Genomic DNA, 24,975 nt, shown 5'->3' on the forward strand with positions numbered 1-24,975 from the left:
CATTGGAATAATATTATGATCTGAGTATTGTGTGACAGACTTCTTCTGTCAAGCTCTTGTGAAAATCATTAGAACTAACTTAATCTTCAAATTAGAATTAATTTTCAAACTCGTATTCATGTAATTAAACGCTTCTCTTACCTTTTGGCAACTCAATAAATTAACAAACGTATAAAAATATGGGGATAACTTTAAGTGACGCTCGATGCTCGACACTGTTCACTAACGTTACGACTAACGCTATTTACCTGCACAGTCGAGTTTCAACCAATGATCTGCAGGTTATTTCCCCTATGGTACTTCCGCAGAAGGGCTTCGTCTGATCTACACTTTACACTTGCTATTAACTTTTCAACATTCAAGAGGAGAAGTGGTCATCACAACTGAGGAAACTATATATATAGCATTTATTTATTTTATTCTTTATTTATTTACATTACCATACAATGGTTTTACAAAACATACCATGGAATTCTTTAAAGTACCTTCAGGTATTATATATATATATATATATATATATATATATATATATATATATATATATATATAAACATGTACAGTACATGATCATCTTTAATTATTAATATATTTTTTAATAGGCCTACTTATAGGCTAGGCCAATATTTTAAGTAAAATCAATCAGTAATACAATAAATTATCTATATGATGTACCTTAACATAACAGCACTGAAAACAAAAGAGTTTATTTCTCAATTGCTGTAAATTTCTCAACCTGATTTTTGCATGTAATCTAGTTTGAAACGGAATTAGTGCTGTTGCCACACATTCTTAACCTTGTTCACCAGCTGGTCAACATAACAATTCAAATTAATGCATTTTCATCCTAATTCCAAGAATTTCAGGTAAATAGTCAATGCAATGTGGCTGAAAAAGTATCTTCAGTCACACCACACATGAAACGATTGAAAGTAGCAATATAGATGGGGACAAGAACATTGCTTAATGAAATGAAAGACTCCTTACTTACTTTGGATTACTTTTATTACATAAATTCATGTTGACATGGTCTTTCATTTAGAAAACGCATGTTTATTTAGTAACCCAACTTATAAGAAAGTCAAATCTGGTACTGACTACTGAAGTTCTGGGTACTGAAATTGTTAAAATGTAAAGATTTACAAATACGACAGAGTTTAGATGAATTATTTCAACAATATCTGATTCAATTTATGATGCAAAATAATCTATTTGATTTATATATTTACTGATTGATAGAATGTCACAGACTGTTGATTTTGCTCCCTTTTTCTCTCCTGAAAAATCTCACCTGGTAGGTCTGAAAGCTCATGCTGGTTCCATATCTGCAGTACATGACGTAATGCTCACAGTTGTACCACAGCAAACTGTAAACCATGGAGCCCAAGAGCTTCTCGGCTCTCTTAGCGACCTCCTCACCCTCAAACAGAGACCAACTGCACACCTTGTCCATGTTTGACCAGAATTTCTGCTCCATACGCAAAGTCCTCCACTGAATTAAATTAGCCTGTTGTTAGTCACCTTTTCTCAAGGGAGTTCTTGTCAGTGGTCAAGACTGGCATGATATCAGGAATGAGGTGAGCCACACGGTTGTTCCCCAGATAAATTCCCCAGAATCAATTCTTATGCTTGAACAGACAAACATAAATTATTAATTTAAAAAAACCACTGGAAAAAAATTCAGTTAAATTGTAAAAAAAAGTTTTAATTAAATTGAAACGACTGATGGTTTCTTTGGTAAACAAGTCACAAAATAAAAACTAAAGCAAAAACTTTATTATTATTATTAATTATTCTTATTAAAAAGTCTCATTTATGTAAATTTTACTGCACACACTTAAAAGTAAAGGTTCCAGAAGGGGGGTGCAAATTAAAACAACTTCCTTTTATATGGGCGTAACATCGAATTTCATCAGGCTGCAACAGGACACACCCTTTAACATAAACTCAAGATTTTCACAATTTAACATCATAAAGGTCTCTACATTAGACTGACCAAATATTATGTTCTTGTCATTAAATCTCTAGGGGTTTGTTACAGCGTAAAACATGACATTTCCTGTTGCCAACAGGTGACGCTATGACTGTAGCTGAATATTGGGATGTAGATCTCTTCAGGTCAGGAGTTTTATCAAACATGTGAAGTTTGGCCTGAGTTATAAAAACTTCCTGTTTCATGGTGACACATGGAAATTCGTCAGGCTGGCACGGAAACACCCTTAAATGAGAAGTCAAGATCTTCACAATGTAACATCACTAAGGGCTTTAGATAACTGTCTTCCTGTCAGGTGTCGAGTTTTGTTCCAAGATACTTTTTTGTAGGTATTGGGACGTTAAATGTTTCCACTGAATTTCATACCTGTATGTGAAACGTAGCTCAAGGGGCACTTCATAGAAAGTGTACTGGTGGCACTATCGAGCAATTTTGCATCAAAAATGTGAATAATTTTGAATAATAATAAAAATAACAAACAACTGAGCAATTTCAATTTTGTTGAAAGGCGTGCACCGCGGTGCTGGGGCTCTAAATATCTTAGCCTGTTTTTGTACTAGAATTAGGCAAGAGCACATAAAACAGCATTATATCATTTTAATTTAGATTTATTTACTTGTTAACACTGTACAGTATGTTTTCTAAAAAGGATGTCATAAAAATATGTAAAATGTTAATATATAAAAGGTAAAAATAATGAAAAAGATTAAGTTATCAATAGCAAAAAAATACAACTGTCAGTGACAACAATAGCTGCTGTGACATTCTATAATAAAGCCAAAAATACAAACTTTTGCTACGTTAAATTGTTCGTAAGGGTTTAGATTTGAAGTGTCTCTCATCCAGCCATCCACAACATGAAAGGAATGATGAAAGTTGGAAGTGCAGTGGATGGCGCTATTCCAAGGAAAAACATGGAAAGCATTCCGATGATAGTGGTCAGAAGAACACTCCTCTGGTCCCGGATTACTGATTTTACATTTTCACAAAACTGTCGAGGGAAAGAGATGGCATAGATGAGATTCGGAGCACTAAAACAAATAGCCTAAAAGCAGTCATTTGCATCTCAGACACTGCTATATATTATGTTTTAGTAAATAAATAAATGTATTTATAGTAAATAATAGATATAAAGCTAACTGTGCTGAAATGTTTGGCTTTGAAAAAAGTAGTAATTAAAAAAGATGTTGGCAATATCTTTTTTTTTAGGCTATTTGAATTTTCTAAAAATGTTCATATTAATAATATAGCAAACAACAGTGAAGCTATTTTTATAAATATTATTATTAAACAGTTCGTTTCAAATTTAAAGTCACGTGACGAAAACAAAATGCAGAAAGCCATTTTGTTGTCATGTGACAAGAAAGATCGGACTGCAGAAGTTATAAATAAAATTTTAATATAAGGGGGAAAAGCAAACTAATAATAATACAAAATAATAATAAACATTTTTCAAAAAGTGGGAAAATATAATGTGTGTAAATAATAATAATAATAAATTATTGTTACAATACTTTTCTTAAATTTTGTACATTTTTTAAACTCACAATTATTTGTATTTTATTTTTTGTATATAAACATTTTTCAAACGTTTGGATATTACATTTCTGAGAATGTCTTTATTTGTCACCGACTCTTTTTAACGTTAATTTATTTAAGCTAAAATAATTAATCCGTTTAACCCATATATAACGTTTAAAAAAAATATCATCCGCGTTTAAACTTGGATTTCATCTGTATTTTTATATTAATCTCGCTAAATCTATTTTTAAAACAATCTTGCTAATGTATAACTGTGCGTAACATACAAAAATAAAAAAATTGGTAACATTTAATTATTAAATTATAAGTTTCTCTACTGTACATGCTGTGGATATGAAGTACGCACTCGAGGATTCACAAGGAAAGTGTGCAGCAGAAACTTACCTGCTCGGTCTGGAGGCTGGCCGCTGTCCCGTAGCGGCAGTAAGTGACAAAATGTTCACAGTTATTCCACAGAAGACTATACGGAATATGACCAATAAGTTTTTCAGCTCTCCTGGCGACCTCCTCGGCGGCCAGCGGCTGTCTCCTCAGGGTAGTATCCATCGTGTTCAGTAAAATAGGGGATCCGTAGGCAAAATCCTCCACCGTGTCGACGCGTATTGAGGCGTACTTGTAGATCACACCGAGCAACAGTCTCGTATTCGTCACAACTTTCTGGATTTGAGATTTGTTGCTCGTCAGAACCGGCAGTATGTCAGGCATAAGGTGTGCAACTTTGTTGTCACCGAGATAAATCCCAAAATGAGTGAACAAAGTGCGAGGAACCTCCAGCAGATCCCCGCGCTGGAAATAAGTGCTCTCCTCGCGGCGTTTGGGGCATTTTTCTTGTTTAGATGAAGTTGTGCTGAAAAAGTTAAAATGTGCAAGAAGGAAGGTTTTCTCCAACAGCAACGCAAGGGAATCTAACATTTTGCAGTGCTGCTCAGGCTTCACTTCCCCGCTTGGTTTTATTCGGAGCAGCGGTTCGTCTTTGCGTCACTGCGCTGGCGGAGAGATTATTGGCCAGTGATGCGCCACTGAAGAGCTGTACAAATCTATATAACATAATATAATAATGGTTCAATGTAAGTGTAGCTTACCTTATCGCATAGGCTACTGTAAAATTTAGCCTATAATTTGGACACATATAAGAAATGTTGTCTTAACTAAAGGTAGGCTCCAGTCTAAACCCTTTTCAACTAATATGTAAAATTAGTGGTATTTATTCATGTATAACTTAGTATAGAATTTATGTATGAGGACCTAAATGAAAAAGTATTTATGGAGCAATATTTAGGAAGAGTACATATTTATGAAGAATACACTCAAAACATTATCCCAATTGGAGTATTGTGTTTGTGTGTGTGTATACAAAAGTAAAATGTATTTTGTATTTAAATACATTTAATCTTACTTGTTGATATACTTGTTGATACAGGAAATCAGCAGTCTAATAAAGAGGTTGATTGGCGTTTGGAAACTACAAAAATACTAAGATTAAATTTATTTAAATACAAAATAGTATTTGATAGTATATATATATATATATATATATATATATATGACATTATATTCTATAATATATAGTACATTTTGCAAATAATTACAAAGAAATGCTAAATAACAATGATTGAAACTTTTCATATTTGCATTCATATTTTTCAAATATAAATATTTGTGTAATTTTTATAGCGATTTATGTTCTAATAATTAAATTCTTTACTTAAACTTGGTTGAATCTATTTAATTTGTTTCTTATAGCTATTGGTGGAAAATGAACAAACAAACTAGTTAAACGGAAGGTCTCTGAACTCCAGAAGTGTCTGGACTTTCTCTGATGTAGGTAAGTGCAGGGCAGATGAATGTGGAAAAAGTGAGAGCAGAAAGTTTGGGTAACGGTGGTTTGAAGTTGAGAGCTAGTTCATGCCATATGGCAATAATTAAAGTCCTCAATACATTCACCCAGACCGCACCAAACAAGAGCTCCTTTTACCAATAGACCAGTTTGCGGGATGTACAGACAGAGCGCGTCAGCACTTTATTACAAGTCCTAAGAAACGCAGCCATTTCCAATTTCCAAAACAGAAAAGGACTGAATTCACCACGAGATCGGCAGCACTGCTAATGAATACCAATATCACTAATGTTCTAAACTAAGAGTGTGTCAATGGAATGAAAACAACTAATTGTCTTGTTAATCCTCCACCTTCATACAAACCTTAATGCAAAGTTTATAAAACCCACATTGGGCTTAACGGGACATTTAGTGGTAAAGTGTTAGCAAAATGATGCAAAACGGTCTTAACTCAGAGATAAAGAAAAGGATTAAAGCTGCCCCAAAAAGCCGCCCTCCCCCAGAGGTTCACTTTTGTGGGACAGCGATGATGGACAGGAGGAGAAATCAGTGTCACAGTGGTAACAAAGGTGTCCCAGTGAGGGCAAAAGCTGAATGTTGAGTGATTAGTGATTATACGGTTCTCTCTCAGGGCTGTTGCTCGCTTGAACAGCAGTGGAGCACTGAAAGATAGCGGGTGATAAATGATAAACCATTTATCTTCCTTCTCTGTTTTGTCCCCCAGCATCCCAGTGTCTGCATGGGACAGCTGAATGCGCTTGTGATAAATGTAGGAGTTTTGAATGAGAGTGATTTGGGTTTATGTGACCGTGTATGTGTTTGTTGTGAATGACACACTGTTGCATTAAGATGAAGCCAAGAAGCTCTGCATGCACACAATGAAGAACTGCTGGATCTGTCTGTCAGCCGTTGACAAATGAGCGCTTCACACATCTCACCGTCCACTTCCCACTGATCACTCTGCGCCGCTGAGGTCATGCTGTTAGTGCATGCTAATGCGGGTCAAAACATCACAGTTTGAACGATTTCCCATAAAACCTGACAAAAGAATGTGTTAATGTCACAGTGAATAAAAATGCATGAGGTAGTTGAGTTTGGATTATGAGTTTCATTATAAGTACTGTTTTTCCAGCATCATTAAAGCAAATTCTCTTCTTTCTTAGAATACATGCGTATTTCCTCAACGGTAAACGGCAACTCAGTCATAAGAGGAAAAACCTTTTGCTCTCTCACTTCCTGTGTCGTTAGGGGTCAGAGGTAATGAGAGAATGATGTGACTCTGGACTTCCAAGGGTTTATTGTTTTGCCATTGCCTGTTAGACGTGACCAACTCAACACAACAGTTTGGGAACTCACAAACTAAAAATGGAAAACACTGTTTACATTCTACAAAGTTCATAATATAATCCATCTGGGCATTTTCAAACATTATAAAATCACATTTCTTTCACATTATTCATTTGAAGCAGTTTTCAAATGTGAAATCTCAACACACCCCTGACTTCTTTTAGTCCTTGTCCTTTATTAATCGACCAGTGATTTCAAATTAGGAAGGCCTTTCAGTTTGTAGTCAAGCAGCATTTGCCCATAAGCTTTTCCCTGCAGAAAACAACACAATTTTAGTAACACTAAACACCTGATGTAACACTATGTTGTGAAGGATTTATATAACTGCTAAATATCTAAATGCTGGTTAGAATAAACACTAGCATTCAAACGTTTGGGGTAGATAAAATGTTTCTTGTAAGAAGTCTCTTCTGTTCACTAAGGATGCATTTATTTCATTAATATACAGAAACACATGATATAGTGAAATACTATTGCAATTTCAAATAACTGCTTTTTATTTGAATCTTAAAATCTATTTTATTCCATTGAAGGCAAAGCTGTATTTTCAGCATCACTACTCCAGTCTTCAGTGTCACATGATCCTTCAGAAATCATTCTAATATGCAGATTTGGTGCCAAAGAAACATTTCTTATTATTATCAATGTTGAAAACAGAAGTAGTGCAGTATTTCTGTGGAAACCGTTATATTTTTCCAGGATTCTTTGACAAATAGAAATTTAATTAATTTTGTAACATTATAAATGTGGTTCCTTATACTTTTGATCAGTTTAATAAATCATTGCTGAATAAAAGTACTAATTTCTTACAAAAAAATAACTTTGTAACTTAACATACAGGTTCAGAACAAAACAAGGGTGAGGAAACAATTAAATTCTTAGAACTATTTCTTTGAGGTTGTACGGTAAATATCTAGATACCCAAGTAATCTCACACCAAGTGTAAATAGTTTTCTCTCCCCTGTAGAGTTTTATTATCATTCTTTAAACTTTCTGTGAAACCCACATTGGTTGACGACACTGTGTCTAAATCAATTTTGATGTAGTCTGAATGAATGAATGTGTGCCAAACTGTCTGCGTATGTGCATGTTACCTGAGGGTCGCTGCGCAGTGACGCCACCCCTCCCCCTCCAAGTGAGTTTTGAAGAATGAAGTTCAGACCACTAATGCCAGGCAGTTCGTACCTGGAAGCCACAGCAAACATGTGAAATAGATTATTTTAACTGAGATCACCTCCCTATTTTCACACATCTGTGCATTAGCTCACACCACACTCTTACACAGACATGTCGGTCCTCAGCATGAGGTGGTCCTCATTAGCGGCACCAAATGAGTTTTCCCCAGCCCATAAAACAAGAGGCTTGCATGCATGGACTCTCCCTCACACACACAGGTCTTTAAAAAGCGGCATAGGCTACAGATGTGGAGTAGCTCAATATAAAGCTGTGACAATGTTTATTTTGCGTGACTGTAACTTCCTTACAGCTTCAGACTTGAATGATTTCCTTAAAAGTAGGTTACTAACCAAGTATTATATTGAGTTGTAGGATAATTTATTTTAAAGATTATCCGTCTTTGCCTTTTACTTCATCAAACCATTACATGTTAACATCGTACATGTCTTTCACCGCTAGACATGGTCGACTAGCACATTTTTTATTTCTTCTTACCGTATGACAGAGGGTAGGTCAGTCTGATCCTTTCTGATCAGATGTTGGAAATACTGTTCCACAACTTCAGCAGTTAAAAACTTTTTTAGGTACGGGAAATACAGTGGGTGTCTTGCAATAACCCCTAAAAACAGAAGTTATACATATTAGATTTTTAGATCTACGGATCAACAAACTGGGACACTGAGATAGTTCGATAAGCTAAGATAGATAAATAGCTAGATAGATAGATTTGACCCATTGAAATTTCAGTATGAGTTCAATTTGAAATGTCAACAAACTTTCACAAATTGTAAAAAAAAAGAAAAAAAAAACCTCCCATGTCTACTTTGGACAATATATAACCACCCATCACATCTTAGATTAATTTAAGACTAGGGCAGGTTGCCACATCACATGAGAGTGTTGCCTTTTGGGCTACAGACAGTGAGCTGTGATTTGTGGTTTGTGGTCAGAGAACATGGTCTGACCCAGCATTTTCCCAGCATTTATTGCCAGAATGGCTTTTTTGGAATGACAGTGACATGCAATAAGCAAACTATCTCAGCATTCAAATATTATTCACTGCGTGTGAAAGCACATGGGGAGACACTTACCGATGTTTGAGGAGTCCCCTTTGTCTCCACTGCGCGTGTATGCTAACTCCTCCAGTCTGAAGGTATGCGGGCCAGAGGGCAGATCTGAGAGAGAGAATTTTATTCTCAGAGTAATTCAATTCAGCAGTTGGCAGGTTGAACTAACAGCGAGCATCTGAACCTATTCAAAGAACATTTTTCTCCCAGTCAGTCAACTCACAGATTCCTTGATTTGACTGATCATTTAAATTGGTAAAAGCAAACAAAACTAAAAATTTGCATTTACATGTACACTTCTGTTCAAAAATTAGGGGTCAATAAGATTAGTTTTTTCTAGAAATTAATACTTTTATTCACCATGATGCATTAAAGTGATAAAAAAAATGACAGTTAATACATTAATAATGACTAAAGTTTAGTTTAGACTAAAATCTACTGTTTTACAGTATTTTTTTTATTAAATAAATGCAGCCTTGGTGAGCATGAGATTTTTCTTTCAAAAACATAAAAAAAATCGTACTGACACAGTGGTGTTCTGTATATTTTACTGAAGGATGTAAGAGGCTCCCATGACGTTAGTACCAGGTGTTTTGAGCAGTTGCACATTGCCTCAAGTCTAAAAAAATTACCAATTGCAAATTCTTTGTCCATAGATAGGATTTTTTTTTAACGCATAACCTTATAGGGTTAGTTCATCCAAAAATGAAAATTATGTCAATAACGACTAACCCTTGTGTCGTTCCAAACCTGTAAAACTTCCGTTCACCTTCAGAACACAGTTTAAGATATTTTAGATTTAGTCAGAGAGCTCTCAGTCCCTCCATTGAAGCTGTGTGAACGGTATACTGTCCATGTCCAGAAAGGTAAGAAAAACATCATCAAAGTAGTTCATGTGACATCTGAGGGTCAGTTAGAATTTATTGAAGCATTGAAAATACATTTTGGTCCAAAAATGACGAGGGACTCCAGTGCGTTCAGGACGCTGCTGACGTATGGCGCCCAATAACAAAGATAACACGTCAGCAGCGTTATTGCAGTGTTGTGAACGAGCTCACAACAGACCCGGAAGAGAAGACGATGCTGTATAAAGTCATCATATTTGTTATTTTTGGACCAAAATGTAATTTCGATGCTAATAGAACTGGATGACGAGTAATTTCTTACTGCTAAATTCTGAAAAAACAGAGGTGTTAATTATAGGACCTAAAAACTCTGCATGTATTAACATAGAACATTGTCTAAGACTTGATGGCTGTTCTGTCAATTCTTCGTCATCAGTTAGGAACCTATGTGTGCTATTTGATCGCAATCTTTCCTTAGAAAGCCACGTTTCTAGCATTTGTAAAACTGCATTTTTCCATCTCAAAAATATATCTAAATTACGGCCTATGCTCTTAATGTCAAATGCAGAAATGTTAATCCATGCATTTATGACCTCAAGGTTAGATTATTGTAATGCTTTGGTTGTTCTGCATGCTTAGTAAACAAACTACAGCTAGTCCAAAATGCAGCAGCAAGAGTTCTTACTAGGACCAGGAAGTATGAGCATATTAGCCCGGTCCTGTCATCGCTGCACTGGCTCCCTATCAAACATCGTATAGATTTTAAAATCTTGCTTATTACTTATAAAGCCCTGAATGGTTTAGCACCTCAGTATTTGAATGAGCTCCTGTTATATTAAAATTCTCCATGTCTGCTGCATTCTAAAAACTCTAGAATAAAGAACCTAGAATATCAAATTCAACTGCGGGCGGCAGATTCTTTTCCTATTTGGCGCCTAAACTCTGGAATAACCTACCTAACATTGTTCGGGAGGCAGACACACTCTTGCAGTTTAAATCTAGATTAAAAACCCATCTCTTTAACCTGGCTTACACATAACATACTAATATGCTTCTAATATCCAAATCCGTTAAAGGATTTTTGGGGTGCATTCATTAGGTAAACCGGATCCGGGAACACTTCCCATAACACCCGATGTACTTGCTACATCGTTAGAAGAATGGCATCTATGCTAATATTAGTCTGTTTCTCTCTTATTCCGAGTTCACCGTAGCCACCAGATCCAGATCTGTATCCAGATCAGAGGGTCACTGCAGTCACCCGGATCCAGTACGTATCCAGACCAGATGGTGGACCAGGACAAGTAGAGCCCCAGATACAGATCCCTTGTAAAGACCTTATCTCAGACGACCACCAGGACAAGACCACAGGAAACAGATGATTCTTCTGCACAATCTGACTTTGCTGCAGCCTGAAATTGAACTACTGGTTTCATCTGTTCAGAGGAGAACTGGTCCCCCAACTGAGCCTGGTTTCTCCCAAGGTTTTTTTCTCCATTCTGTCAGCGATGGAGTTTCGGTTCCTTGCCGCTGTCGCCTCTGGCTTGCTTAGTTGGGGTCACTTCATCTACAGCGATATCGTTGACTTGATTGCAAATGAATGAACAGACACTATTTAAACTGAACAGAGATGACATCACTGAATTCACATGATGAACTGCCTTTAACTGTCATTTTGCATTATTGACACACTGTTTTCCTAATGAATGCTTTGACGCAATGTATTTTGTTTAAAGCGCTATATAAATAAAGATGACTTGAATGGTGGCCACAACTGTTAAGCAAGATTTTTCATGAATAATACAATTCTGTCTTTTTCTTATACAAAGCTATTTTATGCTTTGAGGTAGAAGTATTTGAGCTATATAAACTGCTTTATGATGATTTTGTTAAGTACCTTTAATGCAGAAAAGATAGCTGCATGAACATTCTTCAAAACATGTCCTTTCATGTTCCACAGAAGAAAGTAAGCCATGCAGGTTTGGAACAACATGATAGTGACTAAATGACAAAATAATTTTTGGAGTTCAACACAGCTCACTTTTGGTCTAATTGCTTTTTCTGATTATCATAATTTGATCAGTTTTTCAGTCTCAGAAAAAGCCCCTGGGCTGCAGAAACATTAGAAGCCTCTCTTACAATCAGCCCTCTGTGATGCTCTAATGACCGTGGCTCCAGGTTCTTCTGTCTGTTTGCGTCTGTGCAGATTTGGGAGGGAAGGAAGGTGAAACAAAGTGAAAAGAAAAAGTCCAGAGGCTATGTTGCTTTATATTGTGTTCATTTGTATTTAAGACCTCCTGTGTTTTGTGCATGGCCCATATTTGTGAATGAATGCAAGCGTGTGAATGAGAGTCTGCGCTTGCGCGTGTTCAAACACTAGATCCAATGAAAGGATGTCCCTGATTATTTAAAGGGTTTAGCTGCTTGTTTAGGGCAACTGAGAAGTGGCAGATAGATAAAAAGACTCAAGCAAACACTGCCAGGACATCACAAAGGTTGTGTCTTTCAGAGAACCTAAAGCAAAAGGACTCTGGGAAAACAAGCAGCACTGGATTATGGTGCAAGGGATCTTATAAGACCTTCTCTTAGTAGAACAATCACACTGGCTCTTTAAAAGAAGGCTTAAGCCTACTTCTTTCGGTTGAGTTGGTTGCTTAAACATTCCATCCACCTCCACCTTGAAGTAGGTCATATCAAACACTGAATGCTTGTCTCCATGTAAAAAACAAACAAAAAAATTCTGATACACAATAGTGTCTATCATTAGTGGATCACATTATGTGCTTATTTGGGAAAATTTAGGGGAAAAATAGTGCTGAAAAGTTTACAAAGCTTGAAAAAATGTTCTCTGACAATAAACTATACATTCTAAAGGATCCACTGGCTCCAATGTAAATCAATGCATTTACAAACAAACTTTTAACTTATTATTGTCATTAAATTAAATAATGTTATGGATATTTAACTGAAAGTGTATTGTTATGTCTTTTAGAAGTGGTGTGTTGTCGTGGAGCTTGACAGTCGGGGTTGGCACCGTTTTTCAATTTGTGGAAAAGAGCAGCTTGGACATTTTGCAAAAAAAAATAAAAATATCCTTTTTGTCACCATATAGGTTCAAAAAGGTGAACAGTTGATGGCTACATTTATTTGACAAAAAAATACAGTAAAAACATCAATACTTATCAATAACTTATAATTACTTTTGTAATATATTTTCAACTATAATTTATTCCTGCTTCAATTCAAAGCAGAATTTTCAGCAGTCACATGTTCTAAAATGTAGATCTGGTGCTTAAAAACATTTTCGTTATCATGTTGAACAGAGTTTTTGCTGCTTTATATTCAGTGATAACCATGATAAATTTTTTTCACGATTCTCTGATAAACAAAGTAAAAAAAAAAAAAAATACATTATTTGAAATAGAAAGCTTTTGTAACATTATTAATGTCTATTCTGTTCCCCTTTTAAAATTTCTTTAAAAAAAACACCCCTTATTTTGAAGTAGTAGGTATAAAATAGTGCCAGTTTTATATTTATGTGTTAAAATGTGTGTGTCATATTTAACTATTCCATAAACACTTTACATTTTGTAGTCTACATACTGTACTGTATAATCAGCAGGGTACCTGTGGGTGCTGGGCTATGTTCCTCTGAATGGAGGAAGGGCTTCTGTCCTTCAGTTAATGAAGGGTCTGATACTGCCTCCCGGTGTGTCTCCACAAGCTCCCCATTCACATAAATGTGCACCTGAAATCCCCAATTAAGATTCATTCATTCATTCACTCACTCAATCATCCATATGTATAATCAAATGATCCATTTCCATATTCTGTCCAATACTCCTTTTACGTTAATAAACTTAAAATAATAAAATGATGAAATTTTGATAAAGGATAATCAGGCCATTTTTCCCCCATTTATCTTAACAAGAAATCTAAGCCAGTTTACCTGATATCACCGTAAGCTTTGTATTTAAATTTTCAAAATATGCAATATGGTATCTAAATGATTCTCCAAAGGAATATAACAGTATTAGAATGTTACATTTGAACAAAAATTATTAAGGACTGTGAAGAGATGGACCAGCGAAACAGAGCAGGATTTACAATCTTCTTTTGACCTCACTGATTGGAGTGTTTTTGAAGCTGCTACCACCGATCTGGACGAACTCACAGAGACCGTAACATCCTATATTAGTTTCTGTGAGGATGTATGCATTCCTACCAGGACTTATTTAACATTCAATAATGATAAGCCACGGTTTACAGTAAAACTCAGACATCTTCATCAGGCCAAAGAGGATGCCTACAGAAATGGGGACAGGGTCTTGTACAATCAGGCCAGGAACACACTGAACAAAGAGATCAGAGCGGCTAAAAAGACCTACGCTAAAAAGTTGGAAGACCAGTTTACTTCCAACGACTCAACTTCAGTGTGGAGAGGTCTGCTCTTCAAATCTGTGAACATGATGTGCGCCAGGTCTTCAAGAAGAACAAAAGAAGAAAAGCACCAGGCCCAGATGGTGTTACACCAGCCTGTCTGAAAATCTGTGCTGACCAGCTGGCCCCCATCTTTTCACAGATCTTCAACAGATCCATGGAGTTGTGTGAAGTGCCTTCCTGCTTCAAACGCTCCACCACCATCCCCATCCCAAAGAAACCCAAGATAGCAGAACTTAACGACTACAGACCTGTGGCTCTAATGTCTGTCGTCATGAAGTCGTTTGAAAAACTGGTTCTGGCTTATCTGAAGGACATCACTGGACCCTTACTGGACCCCTGCAGTTTGATTACCGAGCAAACAGGTCCGTGGATGATGCAATCAACATGGGATTGCACTTCATCCTGCAACATCTGGACAAAACAGGGACTTATGTGAGGATCTTATTTGTGGACTTTAGTTCTGCATTCAACACCATCATCCCAACAGCCCTTCAGACCAAACTGACCCAGCTCTCTGTTCCTAGCTCTATCTGTCAGTGGATCACCAACTTTCTGACAGATAGGCAACAGTTAGTGAGACTGGGGAAATTCACATCAAACAGCTGCTCCACCAACACTGGTGCCCCTCAGGGATGTGTTCTCTCCCCTCTGCTTTTCTCCCTGTACACCAACGACTGCACCTCTAAAGACCCCTCTGTCAAGCTCCTAAAGTTTGCAGACGACAGTCATCGGCCTCATCCAGGACGGTGATGAGTCTGCTTACAGACAAGAGGTTGAGCAGCTGGCTGTCTGGTGCAGTCTTAACAACCTGGAGCTGAACACGCTCAAAGCAGTGGAGATGATCATGGACTTTAGTGGATCTGCACTTTCCCCACTCACCATCATGAACAGCACTGTGACTGCAGTGGAGTCATTCAGATTCCTGGGAACCACCATCTCTCAGGACCTGAAGTGGGACAATCACATTAGCTGTGTCCAAATTCAGGGTCTGCATCCTCCTTAGGATCCTTCCTACCCGGTTGAAGGAGGATGGATCCTCCGACGACCGCAAAAACCGGAAGTCGGTGTTTGTGAATTTGGACAGCCTACCCTTCTTTCAGTTCCCTCCCTTACCCGTTGCTCATATCCTGTCGCCTAGCAACCGTGACAGCGCTAAGCAAGACGCGGGTGAAGAGCTCATCGTTCTCTCCCCGGAGCTTTATAAACACTTCTGTCTGCTCTTTCGTCCTTAGAAGCGTTAAAAACAGCTTCAATCACTAACAAATAAGCTGTGTGTAAGGGGATATTCACACAGGCAGTAAGGAAGAAGCTAGTTTACGAAAGTAAACTTTTTTTTTTTTACATATACACGTACAAATGTAAAAAAAAATGCTTAACGCTAAAACAAAATGCCTAACTAGAAAACCACTGAAAATATATATTTTTGAAAAGCCAGTTTTTTAAAAAACATCGAAAATAATACTCCTCCCCCACTCCACTATCGCTCGCTTCGTCCTGCCGAAAAGAATTATGGGATAGGTAGGACGCGTAAGGATCCACCACACCCATCCTTCCAACTCGGGGAAAAGGAGGACGCATTTGTGGGCCGCATTTGAAGGATCCTACGAATTTGGACAGCCTTCGTCGCGGCGCTGTGACGTAACATCCTTCAAATGAGTCCTCCGAAGGATGTAGACCCTGAATTTGGACACAGCCATTGACTCCATTGTTAAAAAGGCCCAGCAAAGGTTGTACTTCCTTCCCAGCTGAGGAAGTTTAACTTGCCACAGGAGCTGCTGAAACAGTGCCATCTGGCCGGCGCCTCAGAGCCGCAAACACCAGAACAGCAAGGCACAAGAACAGTTTCTTCCCCCAGGCAATCTACCTCATGAACAGTTAAATGTTCCCTACTTATGCTTATAAATGTGCAATATCCTTATATTTATTTGTTAACCCTCCATCCTAGAACATTCCTGCATCTCACTCAATCCTATTCCATTACCATTTATAGCACAATTGTTTATACACTTATTTATGTGCCAATTTGTAAATCTCTCTCTTTTTTTTTTTGTCTGTGTGTTGTTGTCTGTGTGTACTGGAAGCTTATGGCACTAAAACAAATTCCTTGTATGCGTAAGCATACTTGGCAATAAAGCTCTTTCTGATTCTGAAATAAATAAATAAACATGGTATTATCATCAAAGTCATTAAAAATAATGTTACTACCTCCAAATCTGCTTTGGGATGAAGGAAAAAGAATGGCTTCAGCACAGGTGATCTAGAAAAAGAAAACAGACATTAAATAATACACATGCAACATTTGGTGGGATACTTTTACATGAAGTTCTAAACAGTTTTTTCTGTACTTAAAGAACTACTCACTAATACTTACATTCTTGGTCGCCCTCCTACAATAGCTGTGAGTCCTGGAGCTGAAGAGAGAAAGAAATTACATATTGGCCTAAGTTGTACAAATGTGCTTTGACTTTAAAGGGATAGTTCACCCAAATATGTTAATTACCCAATGATTTACTCACCCTCAAGCCGTCCTAGGTGCGGATGACTTTCTTCTTTCAGACAAATACAATCAAAATTATCTTAAAAAATGTCTGGGCTGTTCCAAGCTTTATAATGGCAGGTTGATAAAGTTTTAAATATGGATATATATATATATATATATGGATTCTTGGATTCTTACAAAAATGCATCCATTCGCTTTAGCAGGCCTTTATTGACATCCTGAAGCATTGCGGAGTACTTTTTTACGATGGATTGATGCACTCTATTTTACTTCAAAATCTTGACAACAGTTGACTGCCATTATAAAGCTTGGAAGAGACAGTAAACTTTTTTTATATAATTCCGATTGTATTCATCTGAAAGAAATAAGTTATATACACCTAGGATGGCTTGATGGTGAGCAAATCATGGGGTAATTTTCATTTTTGGGTGAACTATTCCTTTAAATGAATCGTGACCTTAACTAAAGTGATTTGGAAAACAAGGCAGGATAAAACTGAGACAAGGTTTTTTTCTCACCCATGCCTGTACCCGCTGGTGCCACTTCTCTGGAGAAAAACTCTAGCGCTTTCTTCTGCTTGTGATGGACAGCCATCCAAACCACAGCCTCACGAGGACTCTGCACAATAAAGAACAGCCTTCAAGAGCTGTAGGTTACTTGTTCTAATTGTAAACGGACAGTTTGTTACACAATTAATAGTTTTCATGTGACGTCACACCCTTATAGGTACACCCACATGGAGGGCAAAACAAGGCTTTCCTCCACTGAACAATGGTTATTTTTATGAGGCTTGCATTAAGTAGTAATGTAGTAAGAAAGTGATATTTAAACGTCAAATTCAGTAAACAACTTATTGATGATGCATACTTTGTACATGCAAGCAGATGAACCCAGAAAATGAACGCAATGCACAAAGTTTAATATTAAACTTTTCCTCATAGAAAACCATTATAAAGAAAACACTTGACCATTTAGCGCATTGCATTCATATTCCGGGCTCATTTGCTTGCTTGTTTTTAGTGATTGAAATATTGTGGCGGGTGCTTCGTATGGATTGTTAATGGCCTTGCATTTTGTTCACATATCTTTGTTTTTTACTTTTGGTGATCTAAATATTTTTGGATTGGAACAGATAGAAAATTGACAGGCTTGTGCTGCAGTTCTATGGACGTTCTGCCTGCCAGGTCTTCACAATTTTTAACAGAAAACAGAAGCAGACAGCCTACTGCATTGACGGCATGCGGTCCATATGTGTCCTCAGCACCCAGAACTTGAATGTTGACTTCAGAATAGTCCTCCAAACCCAGTTGTTTGAAAATGTTCTGGGTCCTATAGATATTTCATGACTTAATTTCACAATACATACACTTTATAAACACTGTATTTAACAAACTCCATTTAGGATATTTAATCTTAGCTGTATTGCTAATTGAAAAAAAATGTTTTAAATAAAAAATAACCTTTTGATAATGCTCTCTGCTGTTCTTCTGGCTTTTTCTACAGCTCTCGGACCACCAACAGGACAAACTGCCGTTGCCCTGAACCCATCCATATATGTGGCACAAACCTATAGAGGACAAAATATAAAACGTAACAATCTTTTAAAAAGTAGCTACTTTATTTTTTTTGATTAGTGCGTCAAAAGAAAACTTAAACTTAAATGACTGACTTAAACCAACCGAACCAGAAATGGTGACCGACCTTGTAGTCGCCTGATGGAGGTGATCCTTTGGCACCACCTACCTTCACTGCTCCACCATCCACATCTACACACATATAAAGCCCAGTCAGAGATTTTGTGAGGTATCAGATTTGCTCTGGAGTTTTGAATGTTCAGCAGTTTTTCTTCAGATCAAATCAAGCTAGTGTACATACATTAGCTTATTGATTACACGGACAATGAGATGGAAGTTTAGGGGACAAAGAAAATATTTGTTGTGTGACAAAGAAAATATTTGTTTTGTGACCAAGAAAATAAAATTAGTTAAATGAAAGAGGTTGCAAAGGTTATAGCAGATAGTTGGTAGGTCACCAGTCTAGACAGCTGGTGTAAAGTCAATTCGCTGCATCTCCGAGTCGGACATTTAGAGATAATAAAGAAGCAACCATCTGATCACTGCATGAGGACTTTTTACTGGAGATAAGTACTGTCATCAGCCAGCTTTGGTATGCTTAAAGTTATCTATCCACAATACTGAAGATATTACTACTACTAGATCTATAAATATGCCACTGCATTAATATCATAAACAATCATGCATGTACAATACAGTAAAAGTTGAGTGACCTGGTATCTCAGTAATGGTGACATTGGAAAAGTCACATGTGACATCAGGCAAGAGGTAACGCTGTGGGTCTCCGATCTCATAAACTAACTGCTCTGCCACTGTACCAAATGAAACCAGCCCACCAGTTCTTGGAGGTTTGGACAGTGTAAATGAGCCATCAGCAGAACATTCTACCACTGGGAAGCCCATGTTATCCCTGAAAATGAAAAGAATGAAGCTGAGAATGCACATATATCAAGTATGTTTATTTGCAGTCACTGAAGTTAAAGAAAAGAAGTAATCTCAAGGGTAAGGAGTAAAGAACATGTCTGTGTCCTACTTCACCCATAAAACCAAATTAATTAAGAAAGTGTATTTGCTTAAAGAGAAGGAACATTAGGATTTTTGCACTGACACATTTTCATGAAAATTAAGCACATCCTCCCCAACAATTCTCATTACCTGAATGCAAAAAAAAGCCAAACAATTTTCATTACTGTAATGTGAATCAATTAAAGTATTTATACATAATTGTATTATTATAATGGCTAACTGAGACTTGTTATAGCACTTATATATCATTGCTCTTTTTGCTGTTTTTGATTGCTTCTACTATTTTAATAAAAGTGTCTGCTAATTGAATAAATGTAAATGTGTTATGTATAAAGCAGCACATCATAGGAAATTTTTCTTGGGCAGTAAATTAGCATATTAAAATGATTTCTGAAAGATCATGTCTGCTGAAAATTCAACTGCATCACTGCAATTTTAAAATATATAAAAATAAAAAGCTATTTTAAATTTTTTTAATATTTCAGAATATTACTTTTTTTTATCAAAGATTATTTTACATTATTATAAAAAATTATATTTTGAAATATTTGGAATTTTTTATATACACAAAATATATATATATATATGTGTGTGTGTGTGTGTGTGTGACTGTGTGATATTTTTATTACATTACAATAAAAAGAATTGAATGCACCTGTAAACATGTATAAAAAACACAAAGTGTTTATAAATGAAACATCAAAGCAAATTACTGTAAAAGAAAGTGTGCTTAACTGTCATGAAAATGTCTCAATGCATTTTCCTTTTGACTCTGAGGTGAAATGTGCCATGAATATATGAGCTTTTGAGTGCTTACCAGTCAGGAACTGTGTGCCAGTCTGTGAAAATTCCTCCTGTGGCCTGTGCGCCACACTCAATCAGATGACCAGCAAGGCTGCAACAGAGAAAAACCAAAAGCAAAACCAGTCCAGAACTTAAATAATAACATATGTGGTTTTAACCACAAATAATCTTACACTGAATAATCCATCACACCATGCAACAAAAACAAATGAATCATGTGTGGCCGTCTGCCCTTATCTTCACCTTAGTGTAGTATAGTCTACATCTTAGTCCTGCATCTGCTAATCTGTGTTTTCAGCAGATAAACTTGTCAAATACTTGCAGTGTGTGTGTGTGTGTTTGTGTGTGGATGCATACATTTCAAGAGCTCATAGTACAGTTTACAGTACCTTCCAGCAGCCAACAGGTCATAGTTATTAAAGTCCCATGCAAACTGTCAAAATAAACAAACAAAGAGCTATAATACTCCTTTTTCCACACTGAATAAAGTTCACTTATGCATTCATAAGAGTTATATTTTCTCATCATTTTTAGAAGAGGTTCTGTAGATGCAAAATATGCACTTTTTGTGAATGTCAAATACGTACAGAAATACTGTTAAAAACCACCACAACAATAGCAGTTTAACAAGAAAACAGAGGAAGCTGGTTTGAATTTGAATGTCAGTTTCTTCTTGAATTAAGTCTCAAACTCTCCCTTTAGAAGTAAATTGGGCTCTTTCTTAAAAGACACACTGCTGGTGTGGTACTTGTTGTCCGTTTTTGTTTTGTGTTGATGAAGGAGGTTCAAATTACCAACACATCGTCACAGAGAACGAATGACACACATCAACAAGAAATCTGAAGAATGTTCTTGCGTGACAAACCATACCGAATGCATCAGCGGTCCAAGAACCACAGCGCTGTCCACGCAGCGTCCTGTCACTACAATATCAGCCCCAAGGTCCAGGCACCGTTTAATAGGGAGGGCGCTGTGAGATACAGACACAAGAAAGCTGATTCTCATATGCGCAAACCACCAGTCCGGCTCCAGACATGAATAACAGACAGAACCAATGACACGCTGTAATTAACTTCATACCCCAAATATGCATTCATGCTGTGGACGGTTTTTGGAAGTGGTTTCTTTCCCTCGGAATCAGCCATCCTGAGTTCAGTCAAAGAGTCTTTCTAGGATAAACAACAAAACAGAAGATCACAGGGAGGATTTCAATACTATCTGAACATTTCTCAGAAAGGGTAGAGGATATATTATAATGAGTGATATGGCTATACAGTAATCACTACTACTATCACTCATACTTAGCCTAGGAATTTGAACAAACCCCTGAGAATTATTGCAAAAAGTATTAACTATACACTACTTGCCAAGCTGAATTTTCAGCATCATTACTCCAGTCTTCAGTATCACATGATCCTTCAGAAATCATTGAAATATGATGATTTTCTGCTCAAGAAACATATTCTTGTGGAAACTGTAATACATCATTATTTACCAGGATTTTTTTGCCAAATAGAAAGGTAGAAAGAACAGCATTTAGTGAAAGAGAAATCTTTTGCGACATGTTTATTATAGTATTTACATTAATACTATACTAGACACTAAATATGCCCATAAATATTATAATAAATAAATGTGTGCTGAATACTAGATGCTAAGACAATAAACATTTTTTCTCTTAAAGTTGGACTCAGAACTTGTTTATTTGTTGTGCTGCATGGTATTGCGGTTTATATGATTTTCATCTTGGACTATACTGACACTTAGTGGTGAGGCTGGAGCAAAAATTAAATAAATTCCATGTGATAATGCTATTCTAGACTGCAGTAATTACAGACAGACATTATTATCTTATTAAGTGAAAGTTTCCAATAATAGGGTGGCTACTGAGATAAAAATGAGTAGTATTCGCCTGGTCATGTGATGTCAACATATCAGTTTGAATGAGATTAATTACAAAAGCATAAATGGAGGTCAATTACCTGTGGCATCAGGTCATCACCAGTAACCACAGCTACCTTCAGGTCAAGACCCGCCTTTTGAACTACTTCCTGTAGAGCCGCTCCACAGCCAAGAGGATTGACACCTCCAGCGTTACTGACCACACGAATACCTGCAGGACACAACAAAGTATGGCACCAAAAACATCTGTAATGGGTCGGAAATTACTAAATATGAACATAAATGTAAATATTAGAATGAAAAATGTAGAATTGTTGTGTAATTATATAATATATATATTATATTAAGAACATAAAACATCCTAGATAAACATTAATTTACCTCAATAAAATGTGTCTGCATAAGTCACATTCTTATCATAATTTTACCTTTTTTGCTGATATCCTTAATAAATGGAGAAAGGGAAAGGACAAAATCAGGAGCATATCCCATATTCTAAAAGAAAAGAGCATTGTTAACGTTAATCCAAGTCTGTATTATAATAAACAAAAGTAAAAAAAAAAAAAAAAGTACATTTAACAGAATTATCATCATAGACAACAAAAGCAGTGACAGCAGGTCAGTTGGAGGATTGAGGAATAACTTACAGGTGCTTTAGCTTTGGCTGCTGAAAGCAGTGACATGGTGATTTCAGACAGATAATCAAACACAAGGAAGTCCAGTTTCCCACCGTATATGAGCTGAGGAACTGCATGGGAGAGATTTGGCATGATTTGATGGTTAAAAACAACCGTTTAAAATGAAAACAAAATGTTTGGAAATGTTGTGGTTGTTAAACGTTAGCAGAATATCTTTTATGAGCAGCCACTAATATGAGCAGCCACTAATATGAGCTTGACAATAGTTGGAAGAAAATGTTTAAAAGTTTAAATTGACATTATAATCTTTTTGGCGTCAGGGAGGGAAGGGTCAAAAGGCCCGATGTTATGTTTTGGTGATATCTAGTGGTCATGGAAGGAACTACACATGGACGAGATTTTAGTTCGCTTGTTCTGTGTCATTCCGTCCTTGTCAAGAACTATTGTGCAAAGAGGTGAAGAAGTTATAATTGGTGAAAAAAAGTAATTTTATTCAAATACCTGACGTTGCAGTGTCACCCCAAAACCCCGACGCGCATCCGATACGTGTAGTTTTATGCGCTGATGAGGCGTAAAATCTATTACTGCTTCTGTGACGTGAGTCTCTTGTAAAACATCTGACATTTGTTGCAGATTTACTGAAACTGTGTAAATATAACACATGATTTCTGTAGGAAGGCAGCGGTGAGGTTGAAAATACTCTCACTGTCAACCGACGCAAACTCCCGGATATGCGCGTGAGATTCGTCATGCTCGCCAAAAGCGTTTCTTGTTGAATTTATTTACTTTTTCCTCTTTCCGTGGACAGACTTGTTGTTGCACACTTAATACAAAACTTGACAGTCAAAAGTACACATTTGTACTACACACAAACTCATCCGTGTAGGACAAAATCAAGTTATCGTGGTTCCTACAAAGGACATAGCGTGACCTATCACAGCATTTAATGCACTACAGATGATTCTATTAAAACAGCTGAAATTGATTCATTAAAAAAAATAAAAATACTTTAGGTATTCATAATAGAGATCTGAGGACCTATATGAAACAATATATGAGACAACTAAGGTATATATATAGAAAATATGTCACTTTAAGATTATGGGCTTAGAAAGTTGCCTGCCATTGCTAAATTAATCGAGAATGGTGGTGGTGTGTATATGTATGTATGTATGTATGCATGTATGTATATATATATATATATATATATATATATATATATATATATATATATATATATATATATATATATGTGTGTGTGTGTGTGTGTGTGTGTGTGTGTGTGTGTTCATCTGACTTTGAGCAAAGCTCCAACAACACAGAGCAGTAGATAATTCAGTGCTGTTCTCCCAGAATTTATACCAGATGTCCCCATACACTGGAACACAAGGCACTGCAGCGCTGGTTAATCTTTAATTCTCGAGATGTGACTTTTTTGTAATCAGCTCAGGGGTGACATATTTTTTTGGAAATGAAGAAATGACACAAACACACAAACAAAGCAACAATAAATAATCATGAAGCAATCAATGTATGCAACTACATATTTCAATATAACAAACTATACTGAAACTATACAGATTTTGGAATAGAAAAATTAAATCTGCATATAATGCTCTCAATCACTCTGACCTATTGTGAAAGTATTGATAGCTTTTTATTTACTCTGTTCTGTATCATATTTGATTCACAAAAAGGAAAAAAAAATATTTAAAACTTTTTATAAAAAAACTGTTCACAATCTGCTTCAAACCTTCTGTCATCTGACTACATCCATCAGGTCGTGGTATCCCTCTGTTTGTGCTGTGAAATCTTTACATATTTAAAAAAAAAATAATAAATGTAAGAATACGTTTTTATTGTTAGTATTTCATGATGAACACTTACTCATTTTATCTAAGTTTTTGGCCATATAAACATCAGCAAGTGCACCGAATTGGATATTTTCGCTCAGTTTGGGCTCTAAATGTGCAAGTGCTTTTTTTTTTAAAAACATATTTTGTCTAAAGTTTTGATAAAACATGATTTCTCTGATCATTATTTATATAAATCAGCCTACTTTAAATGAACTGATCCTTTTATTTCATTCAGAGTCTTTGTCAAAGTAGAGTCAATCCCATAACCGTGTGCGTGAGGATTGCTTCTGCGCAGATCTGTGCCAGCAGACCGTCATGAAAACCATCCAGTGATTATTTCGTGTTATGGTGTAATTGCGTCGTCACATGCTCACTGAACTCAAACAGATTTTCCTATTTCCACCCTTTCCTCTTTAACATTTCTATGA

General features: G+C 36.4%; 2 protein-coding genes across 2 annotated transcripts; both read right to left on the minus strand.

Moving 5' to 3' along the window:
- Positions 1-2,572: 2,572 nt before the first annotated feature.
- LOC127980198 (lecithin retinol acyltransferase) lies at positions 2,573-4,537 on the minus strand. Its single transcript, XM_052585432.1, has 2 exons — positions 3,917-4,537; positions 2,573-2,981 (listed from the first exon to the last, which is right to left on the minus strand). The coding sequence occupies exons 1-2, from the start codon at positions 4,442-4,444 to the stop codon at positions 2,829-2,831; spliced, it is 681 nt and encodes a 226-aa protein (XP_052441392.1). The 5' UTR covers positions 4,445-4,537; the 3' UTR covers positions 2,573-2,828.
- A 2,106-nt stretch (positions 4,538-6,643) lies between these two features.
- On the minus strand, positions 6,644-23,569 carry LOC127980356 (uncharacterized). The gene is made up of 20 exons (XM_052585445.1): positions 23,193-23,569; positions 22,701-22,801; positions 22,482-22,548; positions 22,134-22,264; positions 21,232-21,320; positions 21,022-21,121; positions 20,541-20,584; positions 20,165-20,242; positions 19,035-19,231; positions 18,449-18,513; positions 18,208-18,314; positions 17,974-18,076; positions 17,266-17,365; positions 16,619-16,658; positions 16,453-16,504; positions 13,432-13,552; positions 8,984-9,067; positions 8,388-8,511; positions 7,811-7,901; positions 6,644-6,968 (listed from the first exon to the last, which is right to left on the minus strand). The coding sequence occupies exons 1-20, from the start codon at positions 23,440-23,442 to the stop codon at positions 6,894-6,896; spliced, it is 2,019 nt and encodes a 672-aa protein (XP_052441405.1). The 5' UTR covers positions 23,443-23,569; the 3' UTR covers positions 6,644-6,893.
- Between the last annotated feature and the right edge of the window lie 1,406 nt (positions 23,570-24,975).

The sequence above is a fragment of the Carassius gibelio genome, chromosome A1 (genome assembly GCF_023724105.1).
Source record: "Carassius gibelio isolate Cgi1373 ecotype wild population from Czech Republic chromosome A1, carGib1.2-hapl.c, whole genome shotgun sequence".
NCBI lineage: Eukaryota > Metazoa > Chordata > Actinopteri > Cypriniformes > Cyprinidae > Carassius > Carassius gibelio.

Coding starts and splice junctions, on each gene's coding strand:
- LOC127980198 (XM_052585432.1), bottom strand. CDS start 4,444: ATGTTAGATTCCCTTGCGTTGCTGTTGGAGAAAACCTTCCTTCTTGCA. Junction 2,982..3,916: donor CCAGCCTCCAGACCGAGCAG/GTAAGTTTCTGC, acceptor TTCCCTCGACAG/TTTTGTGAAAATGTAAAATC.
- LOC127980356 (XM_052585445.1), bottom strand. CDS start 23,442: ATGACGAATCTCACGCGCATATCCGGGAGTTTGCGTCGGTTGACAGTG. Junction 20,585..21,021: donor TTGGACCGCTGATGCATTCG/GTATGGTTTGTC, acceptor TTATTTTGACAG/TTTGCATGGGACTTTAATAA. Junction 18,077..18,207: donor GCAGAGAGCATTATCAAAAG/GTTATTTTTTAT, acceptor AAATATCTATAG/GACCCAGAACATTTTCAAAC.